Raw genomic sequence first — 13,359 nt, forward strand, 5'->3', positions numbered from 1 at the left:
AACAACAATCCTATTAATTGTGCCACCATGTCATTCTGATTTGTTGTAGATATGCAAAATTGTTAGCATTTCCAAAACCAAATACAATTAAAAGCAATCAAATCATGTAAAAAAAGAAGCCATTCCTTTGATGCAGTCATAATACAAGGTAAATAAGTAAATATACCGTACTTTCCTGTTAAATGAAAAGCATTTTTGGAAAATAACTAACATTTCAGCATATTTTTTCAGAAAGGCAGAAAAGAAAGAGTGAGAGAGAAGCTGCTAATTATATCAAGCTCCACAAGCATAGAGTTTTCTCCCTTTTCATTATTAATAACACGATATTTTGGAGGACCTGGAATGGTCATTTTCAAAAGAGCTTTTTTGGTGTTTTGAACATAGCACAGGCGGCAGAGAGAAAGGATGAAAGCAGTCAAAATTAAATCAACAATATACACACGATTTAGCCTGAAGAAGGGGCCTGAGTTGCCTCGAAAGCTTGCATATTGTAATCGTTATAGTTAGCCAATAAAAGGTGTCACTTTGTTTGGCTTTTCTCTAAGAACTAAATTATAAAGTCTTATTTTTTCCCTGTAAGTAATCAACATATCCAATTGTGATTTTAATAAAATTGTTGTATTAGACTTGGTATTTTACTTGTATGAGACTCACCTCAAGTGATATGCAATTGACATTGTTATGGCGACAAAGTATTTACTTAACTTTAATGTAACTGTAATTTATTTCATTTTGCCTTCAAAACACCACATTATACATTTCTAAATTACCTTTTGCTATTTTCCTCTCACAATAACACTTTTCTAATTGATGTATTTGGAAAAACAACCTTTCCACAACTCTCTTTTTCAATTTCAAACTACCACCCTGATCACTTCTCCACTCACGTGTTCTCCAAGTCTTGGTGCTGAGACATTAAGTTAAACGTGTTATGCAAGGATTGCATTACTCTGGTCAGAAAAACAGCCCAACTATAAAAATACAAAAATACTGTTTCTGGATAACCTGATTACTATTTTTTTTTTTAGTACTAGGGTGTTGTACTGTGTTAGCCATTATGAATGTAGTGAAAAGTCAAGCAAAACAACCCCTTTTATTGGCTAACTGAACAGATTACAATATGCAAGCTTTCGAGGCAACTCAGGCCCCTTCTTCAGGCAAAATGTAATACAGAAACTGAGTTCCCTGTCTTTATATACACACTAGGACAAGTAACAACATTGGTAAATCTTTAAGTGAGACATCTTAAATGTAAAAAATTAATAGACCTCTTCAGGCTAAGATTCATGTAACAAGAGAGAAGAACAATGTATGGTCAAGATCTTTGGATAAGATAACTGTCCAACAAAGTCTTTTGAAGTTTCTGACGAGTTTCTCCATACAATGTGGGTCTGTGGTCAGGCTGTCAGTCTGAGAGATGCAAGCAATCCTCATACCTGGCCATAAAACTCTTGTCTCTATTCAAACCATGTTGTAATGCATTATATTTTAGCATGAGTTTGACTTCCCATTCTTTTCTCTCTTGCTGTGTTCTGAAGTTGCCCATAAGCCCTGTGACTTTAAAGTCCTTCTCACAGTGTCCATGGCTGTTGAGGTGGGCCGCTACAGGAACATTTCTGTTGCCACGTTTAATGTGGGACCTGTGGAAATTTATTCTCTGGTGGAGTGTTTGTCCAGTTTCTCCCACATAGAGTGCACGGTCAGGACATGTCATGCAGAGAATTAGGTAGACCACATTAGATGATCTGCAGGAAAATGATCCCTTTATGTGATGTTCTAGTCGGCAGTGTGGTATAATTATACAGTCTGTATTATAGATGTGACCACACGGTTTACATCTTTTCTGTAGGCAGGGAGATGTGCCATTTTCTGTTGGTTCACCCAAGGAGCTTCGGACAGTTAGTTGCTGCAAGTTTGGTGGTTGCCTGTATGCCAGGAGGGGAGGTTCAGGAAATACGTTTTTCAGTGTTTGGTCATTGTTTAGCATTGGCTGAAGTTCTTTTATAATTTTTTGAAGTGCTTCAAGGGCCTTTTTTATTGAAAGAGACGGAAGGTCAACATTTTTTTTTTGTTCTTTATTTCGCCTTATACAATTTCTTGAATTAGGAATTTGTTAGTTTTCGCATACCCCTTGGGGTCAGAGCGCAGGGTCAGCCATTGTACAGCGCCCCTGGAGCAATTGAAGATTAAGGGTCTTGCTCAAGGGCCCAGCAGAGTCGGATCTCTTTTGGCAGTGACTGGGATTCGAACAGGCAACCTTCGGGATACCAGCGCAGATCCTTAGCCTCAGAGCCACCACTCTGCCCTATTTATATCACAACTTGGTTAATTTGGATAATTTTGTCTACCATGAATGGTCCCACTGGGAGCTAACACTTCAAAGGATATTCACATGACATTTCCCCACTGGGAAACTCATATTTCATACAGTACATGTCCAATGGCACGTGACAGCACCATTTGTTACACACGGACACTATCAAGTTCCTAGGATGAAACCTCTGTATGCTAACAACTCTTAATAATGGTTTTGCTCTAACTTAAGGAAATAAAAATAAAACTGTGTATCAGGGTTGTAGATGTCACATGGGCTGGCTGGAAGGAAACAGGAAGCAGACCCGGAAGGAAGAGATGGACAGACAGTTCCTCCCACTGGGGAGTTTTTCATCCCCCAGCATGCTAGATGGCAGCAGTCCCAGATATCCATGCTCAGTGGGGAGCCAGCAGGGCATGCCGGGAAATGTGGTCCGGCAGGTGCAGCCCTGCTGGGGTCACGAGGTTCCGCAAGAGGGCGTTGCAAGGAAACAAGTTCCTTACTGTGATGATGGACTCCCATGTGACCCAGAAGTACTTCGATCGGGCAATCGCCCTGGCACCAGAAGTATTCCCAGGTCTGTAATAAAAAGGGATCGCACTCCCTTATCCAGGCGAGTCGGAGCTGGGAAGTAGAGAGGCAACACTCGACTGGAGGAGGGCAGTGTGGTGGTGAGAGGGAGTATATTGTAGAGAGAGAGAGAAACCAGTGCTTTTGTGCTTGTGTAACATTTTTGGAGGTATCTATATATATAAAATCCCTGTGTGCGTCCAGGTGTCCGTGTGTGGGTGTCTTCTGATGAAGTGCGCATGCGCGGGGCACGGTGCAATGCGCGATATTACTGTCAGAGAAAGTTAGAGGCGTTTTACGGAAATACAAACCAGTATTACTGCGAGAGGAAATTAAAGGCACACAATACAGTGACGCATATTACAGCCACATACAAGCCAGTATTACTGTCAGAGGAGATTAAAGGCATATTACCGACGCGCACGCCTGTATTACCGCCAGAGAAAATTAAAGGTATATTACGGACGTACAAGATGGTATCCTTCAATAAGGGCGCGCACAGGCATCCTTCAATAAGGGTGCACACAAAAAGGCGAGCCTCAAAAGGGCGACCTCAATTGGGCGCAGCGAATAAAGGCGCACGTAAATAAAGATCTGCACCTTTGTTGCTCTTCACATATTCCAGAGCCATTTGAACTAAATTATCTACGAACGCCTTTATTCGCCGCGCTCAATTGAGGTAGCCCTTTTGAAGCTCGCCTTTTTGTGCGCGCCCTTATTGAATAGAGCCGTACAAGACAGTATTACTGTCACAGAAAATTAAAGACACACAATACACGGCGGCAGCCCACGAAGAACGGTCAGCTCAGCAAGTAAACATCAACAAAAGAAAGGCTGAAAGAAAGAAAAATACGACCAACAAAAAGAATGAGGTCAAAGTCCCTTGCCATTTAATACAGACTGTTCCTACTAATGTTTATGCACTACTGTTCTAGCGCCTGTTATTGTAACGGGCTAAATGACTAGTATATAATAAAAACCTTCCTTTATTTGCACCCAGGACTGTGCTTGTGTGTTTATGTCGGGGTTTGGGCTGGCTGTCGTCTGGGTTTCCATCACAGGGTATAATATCTTTCTTATATCAATCAGTGTTGCAACCCCACTAACCATATAACCATTTCTTTATAAAACAGACAAAAGGAAGTTATCTCTCCATTCAATAAAAAACAAGACTTATAACCAAAAACAGGTTTGTGTTCAGAATGGTGTTTGTGAGCGATATTTTGTGTTGTCTTGAAGTGTAGAGGATACAGAAAATCACTTACTGTTAACAAGTGTATTAAGTCCATGTTAGGCTCCTCTTGGAGAGCGGTATTTTGTAGTGATACTAGCTCATTGAAGGTAACATAAAGTTGTTGCATTTTTACAATATTCACTTTGCTCTCATCAATCCAGTCAGGGAAGACTACATGAACAGCAATCAGGTCCTTCAAGTGCACTCCCAGGATGGGAATTTTAAACCCTTCACATTCGGCAAAAGTCTTTCGATAGTTGCAATAATTGCCACTAGAGGAAACCAGCTCTGTCATTTCACTCCAGGACTACAGGGAGGAAAAAAATACGCCAATTAGTCAAACATAGAAAATGATAACCCTGTTTTTACAACCCAGGAACTCCAGCAAAATATGTTGAGAAAATACCATTTTTAAATTATCAGCAGCATTACTAATATTTAATATTGTACGACAACACTCTTTGCTAAAAAAATTCAATGACATCTAGCTACAATAAGGTGCATTGCACATTTTGGAATTAAGCAGTGCCATTAGAACAATAAACTAATTGCATATGAGAAATCAATGTAAAACTCACAGAACAGATCTGAGCCAGATTAAACTAATGGCGCAACACTTCTAATTGATCCATGTGCTTAACTCTATATTGGCAACTTGTTTAAGAGATTGAAACAGAGAAATGTATTATGCCTACGTCTAAAATAATCTGTGGTCATTTAAAAATGTGCTTCAAATTTCACACTTAAAATATGGACTCACTTGTGGCATTTTCTAGGAGGAAAGAATAAGCATTCCCATCAAATCTTCTTTTAAAAAATGTATACGAGGAGTGAACACAAAGTACAGTGAACGTTGATGCAGAACACCATCCAAGAGCAATGGCAAACAACTCAATGCAGGTTCTGACGTGTCCATCCTAGAGCCGAGTTTGGGACCAGTTTCAACTCGTTTGATACTGTCAGTCGTTTGTGAGCCACTGTTGAGTTCAAGTGTGTTTTTCAAGTTTGTCGTTAATAATGAATATCGCGCAACGCATTCACATGAAATTTTGTTTCAAACTGCAAAAAGCTCAGGAAACCCATCAGATGTTAAAATCGGTTTATGGTGACACGGCACTGAAAATTAAGACTGTTTACAAGTGGTTTGATCGATTTGGTAACGGATCTGACTCAGTTGAAGACGAGAAAAGATCAGGACGTCCTTCAACATCAATAACCGAGGAAAAAGTTTCATTCTTCATCATGACAACGCTCCTTGTCACACATCCCTTCTAGTACGACAATTTCTGTCGAATAAAAACATTATGCTGTGACCGCATCCACCTTATTCGCCGGATCTGGCACCTGGCGACTTCTGGCTGTTCCCTAAATTGAAAATGACCATGAAAGACAAACGATTTCAAACCATTGAGGACATCCAGGCAGCCTAACTAAAGACACTCTCGAAAGAAAATGTCCAGAACTGTTTCGCACAGTGGCAGGAGCGTTGGGATAAGTGCATTCGAAGTGGAGGAGAGTATTTTGATGGTGAGTAGTGGTTGTAAATCTTTTACTGCAATAAACATTTCTTTTTTAAAACATTCACTGTATTTTTTGATCACACCTCGTATTGTTGAACTGTTACCCAAACTGCCTGTTCAGTTTCTACAATTGTTTCACTGTGAATACAAATAGAGGTCTTCAGTTATATATAGAGTGGTTTGGAACAGTAGAAAAACCCTAACCAACAGGTCATTTCTGTTTTTGCACATGATCCACACATCTTTATAACATCCTCAGCCATATTTAATCCAGTTCAGGATCATGGTGAAGCAGCAAAAAAACAAGTTACCAGTCCCAAACGGGGTCCTATTTGGAATTACCGCTATATCTAAGCCAAAGGCTTTTGGAGAAGTGCAAGGGAAACTAGTGGAGTAGCCTAAGCCTGATACTAGTAAAGCCCAAATGCATTATTTGACCCCACGATACTGAATCTATTAGGCAGTGCTAACAAATGTACCACTTGCATTCCCATCATTCCTGCTACCCTAAGATTTGATAATAGTAGACTCTAGAGGTGAGAACCACCCTTTGTGTAAATCATCTAAATTGTCCCTTTCTTAATTTCACCCCATTGCTCTCATCTTTCTCATTTTAACTCACAGTTTTGTGAAGTGAAGGGGATAACGTTATATATTTCCCTACCTTTCAACTATAAAAGTAGCTCTATTGCGACTTCTGGCTGTTCCATAAATTGAAAATGACCATGAAAGGCAAACGATTGCAGCCCATTGAGGACATCCAGGCAGCCCAATTAAAAAAAATATTGAAAGAAAACGTCCAGAACTGCTTTGCAAAGTGGCAGGAGCATTGGAATAAGTGCATTCGAAGTGGAGGAGAGTATTTTGAGGGTGACTAGTGGTTGTAAATCTTTTAGTGCAATAAATATTTCTTTTTTAAAACATTCACCGTATTTTTTGATCACACCTCATAAATTGAAAACGGGCAAAGTGGTAGTGCTGCTGCCACACACTAAGGAGACCAGGGTTCACGTACTCGGTCCTCCCAGCATGTTCTGCCCATTTCTGCATGGGTCTCCTCCCACTACACAAAAAGAAATGCAGGTTAGGTGCATTGACAATGCTAAGTTGGCCCTAGTTTGTGTTTGGGGTGTGGAGGTGTGTGTGTGTGTTCACCCTGCGATGGACTGGTACCCCTAACAGTAAACAAAAAAGCCAAACATTATTTTATATAGTGCTTTTCTATTATAAATGTTTCACTTTTCAAGGTTTTATTATAATTGCATTACAACTATTTCTACAGTTATAGTGTTGGAATGAAGCGCCACACAGGGGCCCCGTCATGGATCTGTTAGATGAACAGGTAAACTTCTGTTTGCAAAACAGATGAATTGCAAATTCTTCCAAACACTTTCAAACACTAAAGTTTATAGGTTAGGAGTGTGTTTGCTTTGAAACTTTAGCTCACGGGTGTCAAACTCCAGTCCTGGAGGGCCGCAGTGGCCTCAGGTTTTCATTCTAACCGTCTTCTTCATTAGTGACCAGTTTTTGCTGCTAATTAACTTCTTTTGCTTTAGTGTTAATTAACTTGACTCAGTCCCCTTAGTTGTCTCTTTTTCCTTAACCAAACAATAATGAGACACAAAACAAGCCGCCACATGAGCACCTCACCTGTGCCCATCTGAAAATAAAGTAAGGTGATGGTCTTGTTACGGTTGATCTCTCAGGTCACCATAATGTTTTGATGATGTTCGTAGAAAAAACAGAAAACTCAACAATTTTGGAAATGTCTGCTGTGGCAGAATGAGAGCAGCAACAAGCCATGGGATTAAATAATGGGTTTAATTAACAGCAAGAATCGGCTTCTTATTAAGAGATTGGTCGGAGTTTGAAATCCCAGTTTAGCTGTTCATCTGTAGTCTCGTTTCACGTCTCATGTCTGTTTGGCTGCCATTTAATGAAGAAAAGAATCAATTCAGAGGACTGAATCCTTAAAAACAGGGCTATGAAAATGAAGGGAAAAGAAGTTAATCAGGAGTGAAAACTGGTTACTGATTAGGAAAAGGGTCAGAATGAAAAACCTGCAGCCACTGCGGCCCTCCAGGCCCAGAGCTGGACACCCCTGCCTTAGCTCAAAAGTACCGTATAAACTCGAGTATAAGCCGACCTGAACTGGTACCTAATTTTACCTACAAAAACTGGAAAAACTTATTGACTCGAGTATAAGCCTAGGGTGGGAAATGCAGCAGCTACTTACTGGTAAGTTTCTATAATCAAAATAAATACCAATAAAATTACCATACATTAATTGAGGCATCAGTAGGTTAAATGTTTTTGAGTATTTATTTCAAAGAAAAACAGTAAACTACATCTGTAAGTGGAGAAGAGGGTCAACAAAAACAATATGGTATCTCTCTCGCTCTCTCTCTCGTGCGTGTGTGTGTGTCTCTCTCTCGCGCACGTGTGTGTCTCTCTCTCGCGTGTGTCCCTCTCTCTCGTGCATGTGTGTGTCTCTCTCTCTCTCTCGTGCATGTGTGTGTGTGTGTCTCTCTCTCTCGCGCGCGCGCGTGTGTGTGTGTGTGGGTGTGGGCGTGTGTGTGTGTGTGTGTGTGTCTCTCTCTCGCGCGTGTGTGTGTCTCTCTCTTGCGCGCGTGTGTGTCTGTCTGTCTCTCTCTCTCGCGCGCGCGCGTGTGCCTCTCTCTCGCGTGTGTTTGTGCCTCTCCCTCGCGTGTGTCTCTCTCTCTCTCTCGTGCATGTGTGTCTCTCTCTTGCGCATGTGTGTCTGTCTCTCGCGCGCGCGTGTGTGTGTGTGTGTGTGTCTCTCTCTCTCTCTCTCGTGCATGTGTGTCTCTCTCTCTCTCTCTCTCATGCATGTGTGTCTCTCTCTCTCTCTTGCGCATGTGTGTCTGTCTCTCGCGCGCGCGTGTGTGTGTGTGTGTGTCTCTCTCTCTCTCTCTCTCATGCATGTGTGTCTCTCTCTCTCTCGTGCGCGTGTGTGTCTCTCTCTCTCTCTCTCGTGCACGTGTGTGTCTCTCTCTCTCTCTCTCTCGTGCACGTGTGTGTCTCTCTCTCTTGCACGCGCGTGTGTGTGTTTCTCTCTCTCTCGCTCTCTCTCTGTACACTCCAGCTTTCTGTCGGGTTGGCGGGGGCAGCGGGATCTGACTCGAATATAAGCCGAGGGTGACGTTTTTCAGCACATTTTGGGTGCTGAAAAACTCGGCTTATATTCGAGTATATACGGTAGTCTCATTCAGCTTGATTTAGGATTAGGCTACCCTTTCTCTTCTCCTATGTACTTGCACACACACCAAATAAGCACTTTACACTAAATGTGTGCAACAGAAGGGCAAAGTCTGGCTTGAAGTTATTTAACAAAATCTCTGATAATTAAAATGTCAAATTTACAATGTATACAAGTTGTTACAGACTTCTTCTTGCAAAACACGGGCATGGATTTAAATGTTCATGTGTGTATCATGAAGCTACCTGATTTTGTCAGTTCTCTTTACTGCCACAGCACTCAGTGTAAAGTTCATGTCAAAAAAGAGTGGTACCCTTGACATCTCCTGTTCTAACTTGGAAATGCAGCAATGCTTCTGTGAAACATGCTGAACTTGAATCTGTCTCCCTTTATCTGTGAGCATTATATGTCCAAAATTGTGTCTGCAAAATTTCTAGATTGCAGGAACAGTAGTATGTATAGCTATGGTGTCAAAAATATCAGCATATCAAAATATTAAAACATGTTTTTTAGAATAATCCGGTAATTTACATCTGGGTAATTTGCTCTTTCTTCATTTACTAGGATCGCACACTGTTAAACAGATGTGAAGTACACATACTTGAAAGATGATATATGACATAAGGATAGGATGCTCATCATGAAAGGTGCTATATTACTATTACAAAGCTGCTTCTCAGTTCCAACACTGACTCACACTTTGACCCTTGGTAAATTGTCAACCAGTGTCAGAGCTAGCGTCACTGTGCACTCTAGTCTGAAAACAGTGTTTGTTAGCATCCAAATGCCATTTCCCACCTTAGAGACTTCTGCTGAGAGATGAGAATGAGTGTCTTTCAGGCGTGAGATAGAACTGTGACTTAAGCCCCCCACGACAGCCATCAGTGTGTTGAAGTTTTTCAGCTTTAGTAGATTCTGCAATGACAGACCCACAAAAAAAGGAAACATTTTTTTCTCCAAACATATAAACAGACAGGAGTGTCACAGAGAAACTTGCTTACAATTTTTATTAAATTTGTATCTAAGTTCATTGTTTTTTGCAACAATGCATTCAAGAATCATTCATTCAATCAATCGATCAAACAATCAATCAATCAATCAATATCTGCTTAGTACATATTTTGCATTAACCACATATAAATATAAAAAAGCATTAGATACTGTCAAATAAACAATATCCAAGATATTTTAAAATTTCTCAAGGACTTTACAGAGTCTTTAAATATTTATTTCATATGCAATATAAAAAGATACCACGTTACCTGTGCCACGTTGATAAATTTGGTTATGACCTCTGCCCTTTGATATGGCGTAGGTTTGCTGAGCACCATGAGCTGAACCCACTGAGAAACCCCATTGAAGAGGGCAATGGAGCGTTCCAGTGTGGGGTTGTCCACCAGACAGCCATGGATTACATAACTTTGGTAATCTGTAAACTAACATAAGACATAAGCAATTGGACCAAATTCATAGAAGCAGTAAACACAGAACCTTCCCTTTTCTTTAATATAAAAGCAACCAAATTTTTAGACATGTTCTGTAATTTGAACTATTATCAGTAAAACAGTCACAGCATATTAGATACTTGCACAATTTATGGTAAACTTTTCCTCCTTTGGCAGAGTGGTGGCTCTGAGGCTAGGGATCTGCACTGGTAATCAGCAGGTCGCCGGTTCGAATCCTGTAAAGTGACTCTACTTCGTTAGGTCCTTGAACAAGGCCCTTAACCTGCAATTGCTCCATTCTGGGTATGACGTTAATCTGCATGAAGGCCCTCCAACATGGAGGGAAAAACCTTGGGGTTGATGGCAGAATTGGCACTCCAGCCACCATAAAAAAACTCCCACTTGTTCCATTCCATCTGAACTGGTGTGGTGCTGAGGTGTCACCCGTCCATCGCATGGCTGCACTTGGGTTCTAATCTGAGATCCTGAGGTGGTTTGCCATGTGGTGGGTGCGGCAATGTGCTGTATCAGCGTGTGCTCCTAACCTTTCCTCATGACACTTTTGTCATTACTTCCAGCTACAGCCAATAGTTTCAACTCAGTTGTATGACATGGACAAAATAAAATACTGAGCAAACATGAAATGTGTTATATAAATAAAATATATTATTATTATTATCATGTTGGGAATTTCATGTAGACAGTGACTAGATAGGGCAGTTAACAGACATTATGGTCTTATAAAACCATGACCTTTCAGGCAATGAGCCCAACCTATTAATTCCTGAAAGGATAGATAATACATATTAACAAAATAATTATAAAGTAAATTACAGTAATCCCTCGCTATATCACGCTTCGACTTTCGCGGCTTCATTCTATCGCGGATTTTATATGTAAGCATATTTAAATATATATCGCTGATTTTTTGCTGGTTCGCGAATTTTTGCGGACAGTGGGTCTTTTAATTTCTGGTACAGTGGAACCTCTAGATACAAGTTTAATTCGTTCCAGAACTGAGCTTGTATAGCGAATTTCTCGTATCTAGAACAAACTTCCCCATTGAAAATAATGGAAATCCAGTTAATCCGTTCTGCACCCCAAATATATTAACATAAAAATCAATTTTCCTAACAAATAACACTGATAAATTATATATACTGTAGTCTACCTTTAATAAATAACACTGGTAAATAATATAACTGATTATTAAAAGAATCAAAACAGGTGTCCAAAGTGCAGTAGAGCATTCAATAAATCTTTAAATAAATAATCCTTAAAACAGTTGTGAAGTGGAGGTTTAAAATACACAAGAATAACAATCCTTTAACACGAGGTTAAAACGTCAAAAGGATGTCGTCTTTAAAAAACAGATGACAATCGCCGGTGCTTCTTCTCTGTTAGCGTCTCACCTGCGGGCTCTGCAACAGGCGAGACACTCTTAATGCAGCTGACCTTCTCTACACCGTCCTGCTTCAGCTGTTTGGCTCGCCTGTTCAGCTACACGCGAGCCTGCACTTGCCTGCCTGCCTGCCTGCCTTCTCTCTCTCTCTCTCTCTTTTCTTTTACTTTTTCTCCCCCTTAACCGGCTCGCGCTTCTCTATATATGCGGGGAGGACATGGCAGCTGCAGCCCATCAGCCACAGGAACAATCATGGATGTGGGCAGTTTCCCACCTGTGCACTTAAGTGAGAAACGCAGACACCACAGATCGCGGCTCGCAACTGCTACCACGCCCCCTTGTTAAGCCGCGAGCTATACCCACAGCCTGGCTCGTGGCTCGTTACACGAACCAATGCTCGTATTTAGAGCTGAATTTTTCGCTCATACTTTCCTCGTATTTTGAATTACTCGTATACAGAGGTGCTCGTATCTCGAGGTTCCACTGTACATGCTTCCTCAGTTGGTTTGCCCAGTTGATTTCATACAAGGGACGCTATTGGCAGATGGCTGAGAATCTACCCAACCAGAGCACGTATTACGTATTAAATAAAACTCCTCAAATATATTGTGAGCATGAGGGCTGTTCGCACCCCTAGAGGATACGTCCGCTCCTCCAAAAACGCTGAAAGATTACCTTCACATTGCTCTCTTCCTTGCTGGGCTTACATATGGCTGCTTTGTGAAGCGATATGCTTCCCGCACTGTGCTTCGCATACTTAAAAGATCAACCAGCACGTATTGATTTTTGATTGTTTGCTTTCCTCCCTCTCTCTCTCTTGCTCTGACATTCTCTGCTCCTGACAGAGGGGGTGTGAGCAGGGGGGCTGTTCACACACTGGCCTAGAGGATACGGACGCTCCTCTAAAAAATGCTGAAAGACTACCTTCACATTGTACATCCTTGCAGCTGCTTTGTCCAGCGGTGCTTCGCATACTTAAAAGCTAAACAGCCCTATTGATTTTTGTTTGCTTTTTTCTCTCTCTCTGATATTCTCTGCTCCTGACGCGCACTCCTTTGAAGAGGAAGATATGTTTGCATTCTTTTAATTGTGAGACGGAACTGTCATCTCTGTCTTGTCATGGAGCACAGTTTAAACTTTTGAAAAAGAGACAAATGTTTGTTTGCAGTGTTTGAATAACGTTCCTGTCTCTCTACAACCTCCTGTGTTTCTGTGCAAATCTGTGACCCAAACATGACAATATAAAAATAACCATATAAACATATGGTTTCTACTTCGCGGATTTTCACCTTTCGCGGGGGGGTCTGGAACGCAACCCCAGTGATAGTGGAGGGATTACTGTAGAAAAAAGGGTTGTTTGCATTAGACATTGAGGAGCCAGAGATGTCAGTATTGGACCAATATTAATTAACATTCTTTTTATGTCATAACAGTATATTGAAAAAGCAAGAGGACTTTGGAGAGAACGATGGTTCATGCAAAACAGTTCTCTTTATCTCTAGTTAGTATCAGCTTCCTGATAAACAAACTATTCATGGCATGCTATCGTCCATTTATAGAATATGCCTACGCTGCATGCCTTATTTTCCAGAAAGACACACATGCAAAGAAGTCAAATTCATTCTAAACTCACAAGGGAAGAATATCAGCTTCC

The 13,359-nt window shown here is 41.0% G+C and overlaps 1 protein-coding gene across 1 annotated transcript in view; it reads right to left on the bottom strand.

Moving 5' to 3' along the window:
• The window catches only part of rasgrp3 (RAS guanyl releasing protein 3 (calcium and DAG-regulated)), a 104,158-nt gene that overhangs the window by 40,062 nt on the left and 50,737 nt on the right, over positions 1-13,359 (bottom strand). Inside the window, exons 7-9 of the mRNA XM_028820653.2 lie at positions 10,121-10,294; positions 9,657-9,773; positions 4,150-4,425 (exon numbers count right to left, since the gene is read on the bottom strand). Coding sequence (XP_028676486.2) covers positions 4,150-4,425; positions 9,657-9,773; positions 10,121-10,294 — 567 coding nt within the window. The remainder of the gene's footprint in view (positions 1-4,149; positions 4,426-9,656; positions 9,774-10,120; positions 10,295-13,359) is intronic.

The sequence above is a fragment of the Erpetoichthys calabaricus genome, chromosome 15, assembly GCF_900747795.2.
Source record: "Erpetoichthys calabaricus chromosome 15, fErpCal1.3, whole genome shotgun sequence".
NCBI lineage: Eukaryota > Metazoa > Chordata > Cladistia > Polypteriformes > Polypteridae > Erpetoichthys > Erpetoichthys calabaricus.